The sequence below is a fragment of the Motacilla alba genome, chromosome 8, assembly GCF_015832195.1.
Source record: "Motacilla alba alba isolate MOTALB_02 chromosome 8, Motacilla_alba_V1.0_pri, whole genome shotgun sequence".
Classification (NCBI taxonomy): domain Eukaryota; kingdom Metazoa; phylum Chordata; class Aves; order Passeriformes; family Motacillidae; genus Motacilla; species Motacilla alba.
The window spans coordinates 6,127,673-6,146,717 of record NC_052023.1 but is presented as its reverse complement, the minus strand read 5'-3'; the positions used below and the strand labels follow the sequence as shown (position 1 = coordinate 6,146,717).

General features: G+C 44.5%; 1 protein-coding gene across 1 annotated transcript in view; it reads left to right on the top strand.

Annotated features, from left to right (window-relative positions):
* Positions 1 to 215: 215 nt before the first annotated feature.
* RNF11 (ring finger protein 11) overlaps positions 216 to 19,045 on the top strand; it is a 30,440-nt gene continuing 11,610 nt past the window's right edge. Inside the window, exon 1 of the mRNA XM_038144140.1 lies at positions 216 to 826. Within this exon, the coding sequence (XP_038000068.1) occupies positions 704 to 826 (123 nt within the window). The 5' untranslated portion in view covers positions 216 to 703. The remainder of the gene's footprint in view (positions 827 to 19,045) is intronic.

The following is a 19,045-nucleotide window of genomic DNA, read 5'->3' as shown; positions in this document are numbered from 1 at the left end:
CTGGGCACCCGCCCGCGGGGAAACCCTTGGGAAGGTCCCTGGCCCCGCACAAAGCCCTTAGCCGGGCTGGGCCGGGTGGTGCGGGCGTCCCCGCTGCCATCCCGTCCTGTCCCGCCCCGCCGGGCCCGACCGGCCGCCGGCTCCGCCATGCCCGGAACACAAACAAACACCGCGCTCGGGGGCGGAGCGAAGCGGCTCCCACCATTTTGGGGCCGGGGGAGCCCAGCAGGCGGCTGGGTCCCCCAGCCCGTCCTGTCCCGCCTCGTTCCGTCGGGGGCGGGCAGGGCAGTCCCCGCGGCGGGGCCGGGGGGCGCGGAGCCCAGCGAGGCCCCGCGGCTGCTCCCCGGGCCCGGCGGGGAGGGGTGAGAGGAGGAGCCAGGGCGGCCCGTGCGACAAAGCCCAGTGCGCAGGGAGCTGGTGACCGGGAAGCAGAACCGCGCCGGGCAGCCGCGGGGCGGGCGGACCCACCGGAGCCCGCTGCCCCACGGGGGGTGGGAGGCCCGTCCTGCCGCCCCCCCCAGGCTCGGGGGTCGGGGCGGCTGCGGAGCGGAGCGGGAGGCGGCCGGGCTGCAGCTGCTAAGCCGCTTAGGGCCGGGGCTGGCATGAGCCTCCCCGGCGGGGCGGCTGCGGGCTGCGCGCTGCGGCGGGGAGGCTGAGGGCGCGGATCCGGAGCGGGAGGGGGGGCCGCGCTCCCCCCGGGAAGATGGGGAACTGCCTCAAGTCCCCCACCTCGGATGACATCTCGCTGCTCCACGAGTCCCAGTCGGACAGAGCTAGCTACGGAGACGGGGCAGAGCCGGATCAGGAGCCGCCGCCGCCATATCAGGTAGGGGAGGGGGCGGGAGCGGGGCCGGGGGCAGCGGGGCCCCGCCGCGGCTGCCGGGGCTCGCGGGGCCGCTCGCCCGGGGGCCGGCCCGCAGCGCCCCGGGGGCCGCCGCCTCTCCGCCGCCGCCGCTCCGGCGCTGGGCGGCCCGAACCTCTCCCTTTCCGCCCGCACGTAGCGCGGGGGAAGCCGCTTTGTCTCGGCCGGTGCCGGCGCTCCGGGCGGGCGGGAGGCGCGGTGCCGCCGGCGGGGCGGGGGGCGGAGGGCAGGGGCCGCCCGGCCGGTGCCGCGTCCTTTGTTGCTGCCGGCGGTGACATCACCGTCTGGCGCGGGGACGCTCCGGGACGGGGACCGCGGGCCCTGCCCGGGCTTTGCCCGGGCCCGCTCGCACCGCTCCCGTATTTTTAGCAGCATCTGATCCCCGCTAAGTAACTCCCCCAGCACAGGGGATCCTGTTTCCCTCCGTCCCGTGGGGCACCGGCGGGGAAGTGTTTCCCATTGTTCCATGGGTTTTTTGGTTTGGGTTTTTTTTTTTCTGTCTCTGAGAGAATCTGTTAATTTACATCGTGATGACGAATCAAGGGGGAAAGAAGGAAAAGGCCCGGTGTTTGCTTTGATGGCTTTGCTGACAGCGGAGAATAACGCCGATGTGGAGGGGGGATGGCGTTGGTGTGAAAGCCTGCGCTTGGCTGCCTCTGGAATGGATGGACACGGAAAGGGAACCTGAACTTGGGGTTGCACTTGTCTGCTCCCGGAGATCTCCACCCCCATCTACAGAAATGTGTATTGACCTAAACAAGCGGTCTACAGCACTGAAAAATGAAAAGGAAAACCATCCAGCGGTAGAGCTGCACATTCTATTCAAGTTTTGAAAGTATTTTCCTGTCTGGGATAATGGCATACATACCAGAGGCATCTATAGAAACAGCAGTCGAGACACACGTTCTGGGGGGTTGACTAGGGAGCTGTGTGTTTTCTAGGATGGGAGTCATTCCCTAATTGCAGACCTTGATGTATAATTAACAAAATTGCAGGAAGTGCTTAACCGGACAGGCATGTAATCTATAAATGCTTTAGCGAGTTCAAGAATTCCACCCTGGTAGGAGCCCCGTGAGTGTTGAAGAGAAGCCCTACACGTAGCAGCCCTTCCTGGTGCCCTGAAGCTGCACTGATGTTTCTTGGCAGTGTGTGCCTGATTGTTTTGTTTGGGTGCGAAAGCTGAATGCCACAATAAATTCCGTGATGTGAGGAATTTTTGTTTTCTGATATCTGAACTATGTCTGCTGAAGTCCAGTAAATAGAAGGGGCTTGGTGGCAGATCAAGTTTTTTAAAGGTTGTTTCATTCTAAATTAAGCCTGGATGGTCCACGAGGTTTAGAAGTTCATTGTATTTTTGTCAAGTCAGCATAAAAAGTTTGACTGTTTGTGCAATTATTGCATTTGTATCTGTGATTCTAGGAAGACTTGTGGAGGTTTTTGTTTCTTGTTCCTCCCTTTGAAAGCAACTTGTTAGCTCTTGTAAGAGTCACCAGTCAGGTACATGCCTTGTGCAGGCCTTCTAGTGTGGATGTTGGCATAGATAAGGACTCCTCCTCTGTCGTCAGAGGTTTTTAAAATTTTTTTCTTGATGAAGAACTTGTCTGTAAGTATGGATGGTTGACTGAGAACCCGACAGACAGTGAAATAAATGAACCCACAGGTGTCTATTATCGAGTAAGTTTATTCATAGCAAACCTTCCCTCAGCTGAAGAAGCTGTGCAGCGTCAGGTGATGTGCCCACAGGCACTTGGCTGTGTCAAACATCACTGTCTGTCCTGAAAACTCCTCCAGTGATCCTGGCAGTCCCTAAAGCTTCACCTTAGGGTAGCCTTTTGTGTCTCATAGTCAAAATCAAAGGTACTCTTTCCACAGGTTTTGGACCACAGTGGATTGTGAGTTTAAAAAAAAGATAGGCCTTAGCTACAGTATTATGCAGTGTTTCGTGTGCTTTAGAGATTGAGGGGATTTATAATTTAAAATTAGTTAATGTTTACAAGCTGCACAAAATGTTAAGTATGAACAATTGCTGATGCTCCAGTATTACTTTTGTGCTAGAAGTAAGTCACCCATTTTAACTTTCATTGGCAGCTCAGAGTCAGTGTTACAAGTGGGAAAGTTGAGCCCTTGTTCAAGGTAATTACTTCTTCCAGTGTCTTAACCAAAGTTAGTGTATAATGTGTAGACATTAGGAATGAAAGCAAGGAAGGGGATAAAACAAGTTTGAAAACTTACTTGTGGCAACTAGCCTTGAGAAGCTGGAAGGTGAACAGTTTTGAAGCCAGCTGCTGAAATGTCAGCTGCATATTTTAGAAGAGAATAAAATCTGATGTGTCTGTTGCTCTTGGTTTGCAGCAGCAGTGTGTCAACTTCCTGAATAGCTCTTGCAGGGTATGCAAACTAAGGGAAGGAGGTTTGCTGGGGGAAGATGCACAGTTGTAGAAGATGACTTCTGTATGATTTTGACATTTAAAGTACTTTTTTGTGTTCTGACAGGATTCTGCCATGGGTGTTCATGTGGGACTCTTGTTATGCCTTAACATTTATTTACCTATTGAGTTCCAGCTGCAAAATGTACCCCCAGTAAAAATTGCAGTGTAGCATATCAAATTCCTTTGATCAGTGAGTGCTGTTGAACTGGCTGTGTAAAATTCCTACTTCCAAAAGTCAGATTGAGAATTGGATTGACAGTATGGACACATAGAATAGTGGGGAATAACTTCCATTGAGAGGCTCTGTAAATACCTGTTAGCAGCTGCTGCAGAAAGGCCTCAGAGAGGAAGTATCTTTTTAAACAGGTATCTGAATTAATAAGAAAGTGTCCCATTAAAGCATCAGATATTTTCCAGTGCATTGAGCTTAACCACTAACATGAGAAAAAATGAAAACACACCAGAAAAAAAAGAGTGTGTTTTCATAGCAGGGAGGAAGGAAGCGATTTCAAGAGTGGACCAACATTTTCGTAGACAGACACTAATTTTAAAATGCCTCCATTTTAGAACCCAGAAATTACAACTGCTTTCCTAAGTGTTAAGAACATGCAGCTCCATTTTTAACCAGGGAATCTGTGATTAAGAAGGAGTTAGCTTTGGTTTTGTTTGTTTTTTTTTTTTTTTTTTCCTCAAGTCCTCAAAATTGAGTATGCTTTCAACTTTATTTTCCTTTTTGGTGTATGACTTCTTCACCATCTGTTGGCAATATGCCTTCTGCTGTTTTTCCATACAAGTTCACTGGGGTTTTTTCAGTTTCTATTATTCTAGTAGTTCTCCTCAAAGACTTTTTTTTTTTTGCAGAACAGATGTGTCCCTTTTCTTAGTCCTTGTCTCATATTTCTGTTGTTAAATAGTTCCTTAATAGCTGTAGGAAATAATTTGCCATTTTATTCAATTTTGGAATTTATACCCAGTAAAGTACAAAATGCTTTGCACCTTTTCCCCCTAAGTTTCTATAAAGAAACTGTGGACAAAATGCACTGCAGTTTTCTAAAAAAGATGTATGGCACTTGCTAAATTACTTAGCTAAAAGCATGAGAAATAAGCGCAAGATCTTGGTGTTGATAGTAACCTCATACTAGCTCATTTGATATGTTGCTGTGGCAGATAGACTGATAAAATATTTTACCTGCAGAGCTCCAGAGCACCCTCTGGTACTTCATGCCACCATTTGTTGTCTTACATGCCAAGATAAAATGTTTCAGTAGATCTAGTGGATTTTTTTTTTTTTTTTTTTTTTTTTTTTATTTTTTTTTTTTTTTTATTTGGAGGGATTAATTTAAAACCTTTTGGCCTGGATACTCATTTGATTTGGCTGTAGGCACAAAATGAGACGAGAGATCACAAACAGGAGCTTAACCCAATGCTGTGCTCTCCTAATCCTCCAAAAGCTGTTGGGGACAGCAGGTTTTGAAAGTATAATTTAGGATGTCTCATGGCTTCTCTGAAAGCTGAGGTTGCTGCAATAGCCTCCTTGGGCCTCCTCTGAGCTGAGTGTCACCTGTACAGAGTGTACATGTCCTCATCCCTCTGGCTTGTTGTGCTTCTTTCCAGCTGTTCCCAGTTCAGGGAGGTGGCACATCAGCCTGTCCTGGCAGTGCCACAGGCCAGTGAGGAGCACAGCACAGTAGGTGCAGCCCTGGAGATGCTGAAGAAGTGCCCAGTTTGAACAGGCAGAGAATCTTCTTGAAAGAACCCACGGCATTTCTGTGTGAACCTTGCCCTGTGAATGGGAGTGTTGGATATTTTCTGCTCAAGAGAGAAACCAAGCCCTTGTTAATCTCTCCTCGTGACTTAAGTAATATGTTACATTGGTGTTCTGATGCTGTCTTTTCAAAGGCGTGGTAATTAATATAATTAAAAATTGCTAGCCAAACGAATTCTGATCTAGGACTTGCACCCATTTATAGAAAGAGCTGAACAAGAGTTCCCTTGGGCCCCGATGGGAATGATTTATTATCTGTGACTGCTTGTATTGTACAAGAAAGGAGACTGTGGTAGTGTAAAAGGTTATAATCTACCGTGGAGTGGTTGTGCAAGTCTGGAACTCTTGATCTTCATTGAAACAGCATAAAAGGGGGAAAGATGCGATGGGAAAACGTTACATACAGAAAGCTCTCAGTGAAAAAAAGCAAATCAGCTAGTAGGGTCACTTTCATATAAGAGAAAGCAGTATATTTAAAAGTTGCCTGTGCATGTCTTGCCCTTTTTTCTGCTTGTCCTCCACATCTTGGTGATGATGTGTATGAATTGCAGTTGCTCTTGTGGATGTGAACTGAAATATCACTCAAGTCCACAATTCCTGAGTCTGCTGGAAACTTCAAACCCTTTGTTTTTGTTGCTGTGTTGCTGGATGGTGCCTTCTGGCAGCAGTGCCCGAGGTGAAAATCAGCTGCAATGAGGAGGCAAAGGGATGGAGGAGCTGAAGTTGAGAGTTTGCTGCAGTAGCCAGTGATGTTTGGTGCTTTTCCTCAAAGATGAGAATGAATTACATAAGGTCTCTCAAGCATTCTCAGAAATGAAGAAGTGTTTCAGTAGTTTTCTGGAATAACATTTTATCTGTGAAAGACCGAGCATTAAGTGATAGAGTCACTCCTGATAAATAGCTATGATGTAATTTAGACCTGCATTCAGAAAAGCTGTAAGTGTTCCATGTTTTATGCAGCAGTTCTGCTAAATTATTTGTATGTGCAATGCAATAAACCTTTTTCTAAATATCAGTATAGGGCTATACCGTTCATTTTCCATATAGTAATGAAATATATGTATTATGAATGTCGTTATAGTAGCTGAATGTCATTATAGTAGCATTCAAGACTATTTGGTTAGTGAACAATATGCTATGACACTTCTTATTCTTCCACAGCTGCAGAATTTAGCAAGTTGTCTTGAGAATTGTATTGGTAATCAGTTCTAGGTGAAAAGTTTCTTGAGGGTGCTAAGTCTAAACTTCCTTTCTAGACAACAGTTAGAAAAAACCTGCCCCTGTATTTCCTGTCTCAATGCATATTGGTTTCAGCATAGCCTGCCACACTGGCTGATGGGGGGTGTCTTTCATTTTGCTGGTGAAAAAAGCTGATGGGGGCAGAGGGAGAAGAGGGGAAGGAAGACAGACCTGAAAGTAAAGGATACCAAATGGTATGATGGTATCACAGAGTTAAGTAACTTCAATCTTGAAAATACCCATTCATAAACAGTTTAAATGAATATTTTAATTAATATATTCAATATTGGTTGAATATTGTAATGCTTTATCTGCTTAAAATAGATTTGAAACTACAGTTGGCTAAAAATGTGTTAGGCATGGCTGGAGGAAGTGGGAAAAGTATGCTAATGTTTGAGTTCTCTGTGTTACCACCTTTCTTACAAAATTAGAGCTGGTTTCTAGATTCACTGTTGTTGAGTTGGCAGGTGGTAAGGGTCTGTTCCCAACCACTCTATCCAGAAGATCTTCCAAGGGGCATTATGAAAAGAAGATAATATATTGATAATATATTGATTATCACATTTATCAGAGTATTGCTTTCTGCTTCACGTGGATTTCTGCAAGAAGTGTCTTAAGACTTGGCTCAAGATGCTCTATAGAGTCTGTCCCTGTTGTGCTGTGTCCCTGTTCATCACTTCAACAAAGGAAGGAAGCTCAGCTTAATGAGCGCTTCTGCAGACCCTGTCAATGGCTGTAGTCAAACTGGTTGCAGAATGTAAGGCAAAGAAACTAAAAATAACACCTCTTGCTTGTGGCAGACTTGTCTTCCAGTCCTTGTGCTTGTCCTTATTTCTGCCTCCCCATATGCACAGGGAAACATATTTGTATTTTGGAGAAGTAATAGTCTGTGGAGTGGACTAAAGCAAATCAGCGGTGACTTTTCTATGAGCTAATGAGCAGTTCCTCAGAGACCAAAGAATTACAAAATGAGCAGGTGTTTAGGGATGTCATGGTTGAGGAAGAATGAAACCTTTTTGGAGGAAAAAGCTGAAGAGTCACTATTCTCTGGACTCTGAAAGGCAAAGCAAGCTTCAGTCTTGACTTAGACCACAAGAAAAATTGGCCCTGACGTTATGAAGGTCTCAGAAGCAAAGATGTGTCTTGCTCCCCCCTGAAGGTAGGATGTGTTTTTGTAGAAGATGCTGTCATGTTCTGCCTGGGGGACAGCCATAGCAGTGACCTGTCTCAGCAGAGCTAGAGTTGTGTAACTTCTTGCTGGGTAAAACTGCACTTCAACCAAAAAAACTCCCAGCCCCTAGAGTAAACAAAACAAAATCCGCCAACAAACCCCACTCTAGCAGCCCTAGGGTAAGCCATCATCATCCTTATTTAATGTCTTCTGTTCTGTTTGTAACTTTAGCAGACCACTTAACTGCTCTGTGCTTTAGTTTCTTCCCTGTAAAATGAGGAGTGAAGGAGTAATAAAGTTCATCTCTAGTGCAGGCATGCTTAGTAATTTAATTCAGGTTTGTAAAGTGTTCAATGGTAATTTGATTTTAATAAAATAATGTTCCTCTATTACAAAAGGAACCTCTGTGGAAATTTATGACAAACCTGATGCTGGAGAGAGAGAGCTTTATCAGGAGATCTGTTTAAGGCAGTAGATAAGTCTCCTAAAATCTGTTTTGGAATCTGATAGTTCAGCATTTATTTGGCGGCCTGCATTCCAGATGCTTGATTAGTAGGATGAAGAGTCTGTGGAGATGGTAATAAGAAATCTTGCCTAATCAGGGTGATGAATCTTTGCTATGCTGGAAGATCATGTATTCTTTTGGACAAGCCAACCCAAACATGCAATACTACCCTCCCTAAAATCTAGGACCACCATGCATTTAGGAAGCTCTTCCCGTATGTACCTTGGGTTCAGTGCTGTGATCAGCTGTTGCTGGCTGTACATCTGGAGTCAGTTTCTGACCCACGGAAAATAAACCACTTTTATGTTTTGAAGAGATAATGATCTGTGGAATGGACGAAAGCAAATCAACCGTGACTTTCCTGTGAACTAATGAAACAATCTCCAAGAGACCAAACAGTTACAGGGAGCGATTATTTGATTTACCAGCCCCTCCATAGGAATCTGCCAACCACTCTGTTTCTCATCAGTGAAGAAGAAGGTCAGAATGCCAGTGGCATAAACGCTGCTGGGCCAGGATCCACACACGGTGCCATGGACAAAGAGCAGATGCGTGCGGCGACTGGAGGAGGAGATAAAAGAACCATCCTTTAACCGCGGTTGCGTCAGCCAAATCACAACCAGCTGGGTTATTGCGCTGGCCATTTCTGCTGATCCACCACAAGGCTCACGCATGCTCTGTGCACGTTTGCACGCACACATGTACCCTCTGTCAAACGCCAGGCTGATTTTTGAGCCTTCTCGTCCTCCCTCTGTTTTTAGCCATTGGTTTAGTTGAGGGATGATGTAGACCTGAGGTGCCCAGGGGAGGAGTGAAACTTTTGGAAGGATGGTAGAAACTGTGAGTCAGGAAATTCAGTTCCTCCCTTAGTCCCAGCATGCAGTGATGAATGTGCAGACTATTATCCTTGAAATACTGAAACCTGTTTCCCTTGGTTGTATTTTTGGACACTGGAGTGGCCTCTGTGTTCTCTCATCTGCTCTTTGCTCAGAGGGAGCAATTTGTATTTCTAGAGGCAAGGTTCAGGAGCAGTCCTTGCATGTAGCACCTGTGCTCCAAGGCCAAAAGCTCGTGCAGGGACAGCTTCATTCTCAGTCAAAAACAAGTCTCAGCTGGCTGAGAGGGCTGAGTTTCCCAGAGGTTGGGGACTGTAGCTAGCCCATATGCCAGTGGAGTTTGGACTGCTAAGAGAGGTCCTAGAAGCATCAAGGAAACGCCTGGTTTATGACTAATAAAAGTTAATGAAGCTGCTTGACTATCCAGTTGTAAGCAAAAAATGAGTCAGTCTGTGCTGGTTTGGACAAAAGCAAGGAATTGACCATCCTGCAGCCATGATTAAAACCATTACATCTGCCACATGCTGCCGGTTTCTAATCTGTGGCATGGCAAAACTGCATTACAAGAGAAAATCAGACTAGAATATATCCCACAAATATATTATAACATAACTACTGTCCAAGTATAAATAGCTCTGTGGAGACTGTAAAGTGTCCCTGTAGTCCTCACCACTTTCACTCTGTGTGGCTCTCCAGATGATTTGTGTACAAGCTCTAGCCAGAAGGAAATGGAGCAATATTTCTGTGTATTTATTCCCATAAGATGTATCTTGGTAGTGGGGATACAAATCTCTTATGACTCAATGTGCGAACACTGCAGAATTGGATGAGGTTGGGTGCTCTTGCCCTTTCTGTTTCAGAGCTGTGGGAGGCTTATCTAAGAGATCAAAGTGCATCAGATTCCATTATTTCGGTATCTGTGGGACAGTATAATGCATGAATACTCTGGGCCAATGCCTGTGTCTGACTTTTATTCATCACTGTAATTAAAGCCAGATCCAGAGCTTGTTCTGTGCACTGAACATTAATCACAGTATTTTATTAACACAGTTGTCGAAATCTTTAATTCAGACATAGTGTAATTTTGCAATATAGATTAAGACTAGTATTTATTTTGCCTGAATGCATTAATTTTATTTAAAGTTCAGAAAGAGAAGAGATTGCTCTCAGGTTTTGAACAAATGAGTGCAAGCATTGCTTGACTGCAGACATACCAAACTGCTAAACTGGTTTGGTCTGCACTGTTGCTTAACAAAAAGCAGTGAACTGCTGTATTCAGTGGAAAATACATAAAAGGCTCAGCAAACTAATGTTCTAAATTCAGATTTAGTTAAGACACTGAAATTAATATTTTAATATCTGTAGACTTTATTTTATGCTCTGTAGTAGTACGTGCTTAATTGCCATTGCCAGTTTCTGATGTTTTGGGATTTCCCTTGGTTGTTTTCTGTTTAAATATTATGATTTGGATTGCAGTTGCATCCATTTATCTTCAGTTTAGCTTATGAAATATGACTAAGACATTGCTTTAGTTTCTGCTTCACAGAGTTCTTTAATGTTGCATCTATATATTTGGAGACCTTGAGGCAGTTGTGGATTGTCCCATGGAGAATGGTGTCCTTGAAAGTATATTATTCTTCTTGGAAGGGAAGAGAATCAGTTTTAAAATTCAAGCACAAATACTTAACTTTAAATTAACTGTTAATTCTTTTCTTGGTGAGTGCTTTTTCACCTCTCAGTTCCTGGCTCTCCGAGTCACTGTGGGCTGTTTTGATTGTGCTCACAAGAGCTAATGAAATCCCCTCTGCAGTCACTAAACTGAAATACAGGCCCACACCTCTACTTGACAATATTTAGGGATCTGGGGATTGGAAACAGGCGAGGAGCACTGCATAGTTAGTGTTGCACCGAGGTTTGTCCCGAGCTGAGGAAACTCTTCCTGCCCCAGTCTCCCACCTCTTCATCACTGAGGCGATGGCACCTTCACGTTGCTGCAGTGGCTGAGCTGGCCCCCAGTGGCTGGGCTGAGGTAGATGGTGGCCCTTGGCCCAAACCTGAGTGAGATGCTTGGTTATTCTCCACCTGCCCTCGATTGGAAGTGGGAACGTGGTGTTTAATCCATTGGAGTGGATTCATTTGAAAGCTCACCTGGAGCTAGCTGTGCTGGGCTTTGTGTAATCATTCCAGCCTCCTGTAAGAATCACAAATGAGGTGCAGGGAGGGATTTTACATTATGTCTGAATATAGACAAACTCCCTGAAACTTCTGAGACCTGAAGTTGTATTTACTTTACTGTGTGGCTAAACAGCTGAAAGTAAGTTTACTAAAGAATGCCCATTCTTTCTGTAAATATAGTGAGTTTCTCAGTTTAGAGTGGATGGAGTCAGGTATTCAAAGAGACAGTGTTTTGTGGCTAGTTTTGTTTTTAAAAGTCCTTTATGAAACAAAAAAATACTATCCACACAAGATTTCATGCTCCAAGTAATCTTTTATTTCCTTTAGAAACTGTATTCTTGTTCAATGAGTAACCTGTTTTTTTCTGCCTCCCAGAAGAAGCAAGATGACCTAGATCTAGAGGTTCCTGGGGAAAAGTTCACTTCACCCTATATATAGCGGCTCCTGAAGTGTCTTTATGTAGCTGTCATTTACTCTGAGCTGATGAACTGAAAGACAAAAGAGCTGAGGTAGGAAAGGAGGGTGTTTTATCCCTGCTCTTTGGGGGCTCTGTCTTATGCACATATCACAGACTGGATTACAGCCAGGTGAAGGCCATACTGCCCAACTTCCAGCTGTAACACTGAATTTCATGTCTCTGTGACTCCTCAATGTGCTGTAGCTGAAAAATGACCAACTACCTCTGTTAAAGGAGTGAATTGGATCCTGCCTTTGTGCCAGCAGGAGTTTCTGCCCAGGACTCAGAACGTGATATCTTGGGGTCACCGTGTTCTTTGCTCTGGTCAGATCACGCAGATGGAGACTCCTGCAAGCAGCACTGCTGGCACAGTGGTGTTTTTATTGGAAAGCAAAACCTGGGAAAATGGTAGTAACAACTACATAACAGATGCTACCAAACAGGCTGTTGGTGTTGAGGGATCAGGCAAGTGTTTCCACCTCAGGGTGATGAGTCAAACGGTGAAGTGTACTGCAGGCTGAGGGAAATCTGCCCGTCCTTTTGTCAGCATAAGGCTTTTTTTGGTACAGGAGAGTTTATCTGAGTGCATCAGCAACTTGAGCAGTTTGGACGTCTGCAGCCTTTCTGGGGAGAGAAGGGTACTTTTCCAAGTCCCTACAGAAAGTGCCACTGCCTAAGGACACCACACACTCCTCTCCTGGGGCTTTCCCACACCAGGGCCAGTGCTGGTGGAGCCCATCAGTGCTCCTGTGGTGGGCTGTGCACACCTCTGGCATGAGGAGAAAGCAGCATCTGTGTTTGTTTAACTTGATGGCAGGATCCTGCTCCAGCACTTAAAAATAATGACTTCAGCAAGCCCAGCTCAGGAGTGAGCACAGCCAAAGCCTGAGGAGGGGCTCAGAGGCTGTCTCAGTGTTCAGCAGACCATTGGCTGAAACCAGGCAAAAATGAGGTGTGCCTTGTGCTCAGTGTGGTGTGTGTAGATGTTTCTGGGACAAGGAGGTCTGATCTAATCATCCACTGCTGCCAAAAGGAGATTGTTTAGCTTTTCCCTCCTGTTTTCCACATGGAGCCATGTTCTCTGCGGTTACTCCATGGTGGCTCTGGTGCTTGGTGTGTCAGCTCATACCATTCACGTGTCTGAAATGGGTTGTCTTCTTCTTCTTCTGGTCAGATTAGTGAAGTGAACTGACTTCCTGGTGGACATTTGATTTATCAGCATTCTTTGCCACCTATAGATTGCATTTTACTTAGTGACATCTGTGAAAAGATCTAGAGGTGTCCGGTATTAGATGTGCGCTATTGCTACCAAGTATTAGAGAAGTTTTGGCTTTTTCATGTTGAAATTAAGGCTATACTTGGACTCAACTGTGTACCAGAGCAAGCACAAGATAAGTATCTGATACTGGTTTGGGCAGTGAGTGCATTTGGGAATGGTCTGTGCATGAAATGCAGTCTGATGTTGCCATTTTTAACTTTGGCAGGGTGGCGATTTCAGTTGAAGGGATTTTACTGCTTTGGGACAAATGTCTGATGTGGACAAAGCCTTAATTCTTTATTTCTTAAATGTCATCTTTCTGGTTAAAAAAACCTCCAAAACCATTAAAAAATGAAAGAATCTAAGTTTGTCTACCACAGCCACCTTTAATGATTCTTGAGTTGTTTTCTGTGCTATTTTTCTTGTTAAAGAAGTTTCGTTAGTGTTACCTAACAGTTCATGAGTAGACTTGGTAAGTGCAGGAGTGTCTGAAGACTTGGCCAGCCTGTTCATATTGTGCAGCAGACTGTGCTGTCCCTTGGGACACAACTGACCACAGTAACATCATTGATCTGCGTCGTGGCTTCTGCTCTGCCTCTTTCCTCACACAAGCCTTCCAGTTACGATTCCGTGGATGGCTTCCAAAGTCTGAATGTTGCTTGGCAAGCTTTGTCACTGCTGTTAGGAGTTTGATTACCTTTGTGCATATGTATGTGAGGACTGCCAGTGTCTGTGGCTTTTCATAAAACAACCTCCTTGTAGTCTAAAATGTTTAGAATTAAGAAATTATAGAATTGTGCAAGAGCAGGAGCTAGGCTGGCTGCCTCAATTGGACTGTCCTGTTTTATATATTGGGTCTCCTTATTCTAGTTTGGCATCACTCAGAGGAGGCCACTGGATTCTTGTTGAAGCCAGTCTTACTTAAGGCAAATGAAGGGACAAAACCCTCTTTCAAAAAATAAATTTGAGAAACAAATCTTGCTAATTCTTCGTGCATCCACTCATACAGCATTACCAGTTCTCCTTGTTGGAGTAATGCTGTGCTCTTTTGTAACTCAATCCCCTTTGCTCAGAACCTTTCTGTTCAGCTTTCTGAATTCAAAACCAGGAACACTGAACACAATCAGTAAATGCCATCTTTACAGCTTTTTTGTGTCTCATTAACTGTGTTGGGTCAGACTTAGTTTTTGGCTTGGAGACCTACCAAAAAAACCCTCAAAGCCACAGGAGATGGGGCTGCTGGGGCAGAGAGGACACCCTTCCTTGTCAGTCATATTCCACATTGCCAGGGCTGTGGGGCACTGCAAAGCTGCAGAAATTGTTTTCTGAATGAGACCACTAAGGTTCCTTGGATTATTTCACAGACTATGCAGGACAGGTTTCAGTTTGAATACAGTTATGCATTTCAGCTGGACAGAAAAAACTATTTCAATTAGAGCAGTAGCTAGTGCCCTTTCTTCCTTAAAAGACTTAAATAATACAGCAAACTAAAGTAAGACAAATAGTATTTTAAATCCTAATTGCAGAGTGGTTCCCAGCAGTAAAGTGCCTGTAGATTGACACAGACTGCAGTAATGCCATGTACACTTGTCTACTGATGGCCTTACATTTTGCTTGCTATGGGCCAAATCCTCACTAGTGGTGCAGCTGCCTGTGCTACTCAAGCAACACAAGTGGAACTTTCAGCTAGCATATGTTCAGCAGAAAAAACTTTATAATTGTCTTTTGTTCAGCCCTGCCTTCATTCCTGCTTCTGACTGTAGACTGTGCTGCAGGAGAAGGGGTTTGGCCAAGAACATTTGTGCTCCACTGTAGATATCTTCGACCAGTGGGCTGTCAAAACCCTCCCTGAGATCAAACCAGCATTCCTAGCGGGAAATGATTTTGCCCAAAAATTTATTTTCTCACATTTAAAGTTTTTGTTTTGTTAGTGTCTTAAATTTCCAAGTGGGCATGACAGTGTTTGCTGACTTGGCTTCAACAAAATGAGGCTTGGATTTAATGAGCGTTATCTTTTGTATTTTATTTAAATTAGCTTTGAGTTAAACATGACAAGCATTATTGCTAGTTTTTACACTGCTTCAGAGATTATATTAATTTGGATAACAACTGTTTTCAGTACAGTCTTGAAAATTGCTTATTAACAAGTCTGTAAATTGGGCTGGTTTCTGGTGTCTGGACAAGGGGATATATGGATAATTTTGCATGTACTCAGTGAAGTTACTTTCTGCAGACCATGGATGATTTTGAAAGACAGTGGTCAAGCTTTGCCCTGTTACCCCTACAGGGAGCCTCTTTTGATCAACCCGGAGCTAAGGCTCAAGAAGCTTATTTCACAATTCTAGATTATTAATGCAAACTTGCACCTGTTATTCTTCTACCAGATAGGTCTTTAGTTTTTTCTCTGATGTTTACACTCCTGATTTATTTAGAGATCCTATATCCCTTTCAGCCTTTGTTTTTCTGGGCTAACGCTTCTATTTTTATTTTGTTTATTAGTGAGTATGATATTCAAACAACTTGGTTTTCCTGAAAAACAAAATGTCTCATCTGTCAGTGAAACCAAACAAAACCAACAGTGAAAAAAAGAAAATATTAAAATAGGGCATGTGTTAAGTGATGGAGGGAGGATTGACTGACCACTCAGCATCTTGCAGTGAATTTTGGCATGGGGACTCATGATAGAAGTTAGAGACAATACTGAACTCCAGATCTGCAGAATGTGCAGCTCCAAGGGGTGAGCACCTTTGCATGAGCTGCTGGATGTTACCTTTTCTCACTGGGGTCAGCCATTCCGTAGCATGAATGAAGATCTCACCAGGAGTGCAGCACTACATGGAATGATACAAAAAAATTAGAACCAGAAATGTAAGTTATTGCAAGGCTAATTTCAGTATAAAGCTTGAGCAGAGCAAAGAAATTTTCTTTAACCTGATTTCTGGTCTGAAATTATTCTGCAGGGTACTTGTTTATGGTGTTCAGCAGACTTCATTTGATGAACACTGGACTCCTTTTTGCCAAAGTTCATGGAGAAGGCCATGCCAATCATTTTCTACCCCCAAGGAAGAACACAGAGCTGCCCTTCTGCCAGAAGGATCAGTTTATTTCTGTTTCTACTGTGCGATAAAAAACAAGTGATAGAACAAAAAATTGTTTGCTGCAGTAATTTCTATGCATGTCTCTACTGCACTGGAGATTCATTCACCCATAAGGAAGGTGGTATCCCATTTAAAGACAGGAATTCAGGTTCATCTTGTTACTTTGCTTGTTTGGTTCAGCAAATCTTTTGGTGTTCCCAGGGAAGCACATTCCCTGACTTCACTTATCTGCAGCCCACCATGAGGAGACCAAGTGAGTTTAGTGCTGTAGCCTTGCAGGAGTGGCACTAAAGGCCAGCTGCTTCCCAAGTTACTCTGCTACTCCCTCTGCCTCTTGGAGAGGTCTCCATTCAGGGATCAAAGGGTGAGCTAGAAAGTCTAGAAAGATAACGAAAATGTTTCATAGTCATTGAGTGATGATATTTCTGCTTATGAAGTTTGAGCAATAAGCTGCTTTTTCTCTTGGAGCTTATCTAGGTATTACAGTTACCTCTGCAGTTACACCCTAATAACTCCCAAGGTAATGAGACTAGATGTCCAGACTAAATGTTGTAAATTAAACGTAAAGAACTGACAGATTTTCTTGGTAGCTGTTTTGCTGGGGCTGTGTGTATTTTTCTTTTTTACCTCCCAAAAAAGCTCAGTGTTACTCCATTCTGGTGTTTTGTCGTGACTGCAGTTTGTCTGTGTGAGTATAAACTGACAAAACTTATTTTAGTGAGCGTGTAGGTTGCAGCAGGACATGGTTATTCCACCCTAAACATTAATGCAGGAGGATATAGTGAGTACAAGTGGTTTTTTATATTTTCATAAAGCCTGAGAGTGTTGGTAGCATAATGTTTATGACATTGGGCTCTCATTTCTGACTCAGGGGGCCAACAAAAGTAGCATAAACCTCACCCACAGTGGTGGAGCTATGCTTCAGTACAGGACCTGAGCTGTATCTTTGTACGTGTGTGTAAATGTTCTTGGTAAATTAGAGCTTTTAAATTTGCACAGACAAATGTTGTATTTCCATGAGACTTTCTCAACTCCAGCTGTAAAACTGCCTCCTGTGTATCAGTGTGTTTAGTGTTCAGGGTTTCTGGTGTTCCTCACACAACGTGAACGATGGGTTGTTGTGTATGGATGAGCTGAGGCTGGAAATCTCCAGGCTTTGCAGCTGCCCTCGTGTGGGTGTGTCAGGGTGAAATGGGGCTTTGTCTTCCAACCAGTCAGTCCATATTCGGAAAAATGACCTCTCTGTTCTCATGTCCTTCCTCTCAACAGTTTTCTGTTCTTCTGAGATTTTGTGGCAGCCTCAGCCATAATTCAGGCAAGTACTTAAGTAGGTGCTCAAGTGCCATGTCCCTGATGGTATTTGACATCCTTGCTAAGTGTGCTACTGGGGCTGTAGTGGGGGCATTGGTAGATTTTATTGATCTGTGCAGACAGCAGGATGAATCCATTGTGGAAACTCCCAAGTTTTCCTTCAAAAAGGCAGTTGCATGTCAACAAAGCTCTGTCCTCCATGACAGTGGGTGTAAGCAGGGGAATGGTCGGACGAAATAGAGGTTTTTCTTCATCCCATTGCAGTTGAAGAAGATGAAACGGGAGCTGCAGAGGCTGGGTTGGGCTCTGTGCTTCTCCTCTCCCCCCTCACCTTTGCAAAACCTTGGACCTGCTTCAGTTCCTCCTTCAAAGCACCTACTCTGAAAGCACCTGTGCTCAAACGGACATGGGTATTTTTGGTGCGAAACCAGCCCAGGCAAGATCCAAAGATGAGAGTAAAAAGCCCCACTATGCCATAGGTTGAAAAGGCTGATTAGCCAGGTGTTTGCGTGTACAGTTAGTGGTGGAGGTTGCACCTTATTTATCTGTGAAGCTGAATGTTTACAATTTGTCCTGCTTGCAGCAGCAGCTGGCTGTTTCATACATAGCAGTGAAATGAATCCGCGTTGTCTGGTGACACATTAAAGGGATGACCAGGTGCCCATTAACAGTCTCTGTGCATTTAAAACTTCAGAATAGTAGGAAAAACGTGTTCTGGAAATATTTCACTTGTATAAGCGACTCCTGAGAGAGCTATTTATGATTTCTCTACCTGTTCTTGGCACAGGCTTTTTTTCTGTTAGAAGAGGTTTGACAGTTGCATGAGATCACACTTGGATTTGTGCCCTGCGAGCTGAAAACGCAGAGTCATTGCTTGTGAGGACAAGACTTAGCTGGAAAAAATAGAAACATTGCCCTTGTGTTCACTGCTAATACTGCATCGAGAAGTGGAGCTCCGTCAGGCTTTAGTGTGCCTTGATATTCATACAGTCAGTATTTGCTTATAAATAGAGAACTGCTTTAAAACAAAACCCAACAAACCAAGAGATTTAGAAATATTCATTTAATGCCTGGGATGTTCCTTTAAGATTAATAAATGACTGGATGAGATGAGCCGATAGGCTGGCTCGGTGCCTCTGGCTATTTACAGCTGCTGCTTATTAACTCAGAGATGTAATAATTAATGTTATTATCAAATGATGCTAAACAAATAGATCACATTTTTTGTGTGTGCTCATTCTCCCTGAAGTGGGAGATGGCAGCGAGTGGGCGCCTGGGGGAAGTGTCCATGTCCAGACCATGGAGTGCCCTGAGCTGTGCACAGCCCAGCAGTTCAGGGTGCTGCTGGCACCAGTTCAAACCCCAGTTCTAGCCTCAAGATGTGGCTGAAATCACAGAAAACCCCAGTCCATTTCCCAGGACCTGGTGGAAGAGAGGAACTGTTGGCTGGGTGGATGGTAGGGACAACTTCTCCAAGCCCCCTCACCACCAGAGAGACTCGGGCTGCGTTTGAGGTGCCCCAGTGTGTGACAGGTGTATGTGAGGCTTTCCAGTGAGTTGATGCAGAAACATGCTTAAAAAAAAAAAAAAAAAAAAAGCTGTGGTTATGCTGTTGCAAAATGCAGCCTTGATGTATCCTTTAAGTGGCCTCCGGAAGCCTCCTGGCTGCCTGTGCACAGTCCCCTGCTGCACTGAGGCTTCTCACACACCTTGATCTCAGGGGTATCCACTGTCCATTAGGAATTCAGATGCCAGTAAGAAAATAAAAAGGCATCTGGAGTTGAGTGTACCATCAAACTGCCAAGGTGTGGCAGCTTTCTGCTTGAGCAAGCATTTGTAATTGAGGATGGCTTTGTTAAAAAGGCAATTAAAATATTTCAAATTGAGTACAAAGTTATGATGCAGTGAAGTATAGCACAGATTCCTGGGTTTTGGAGCA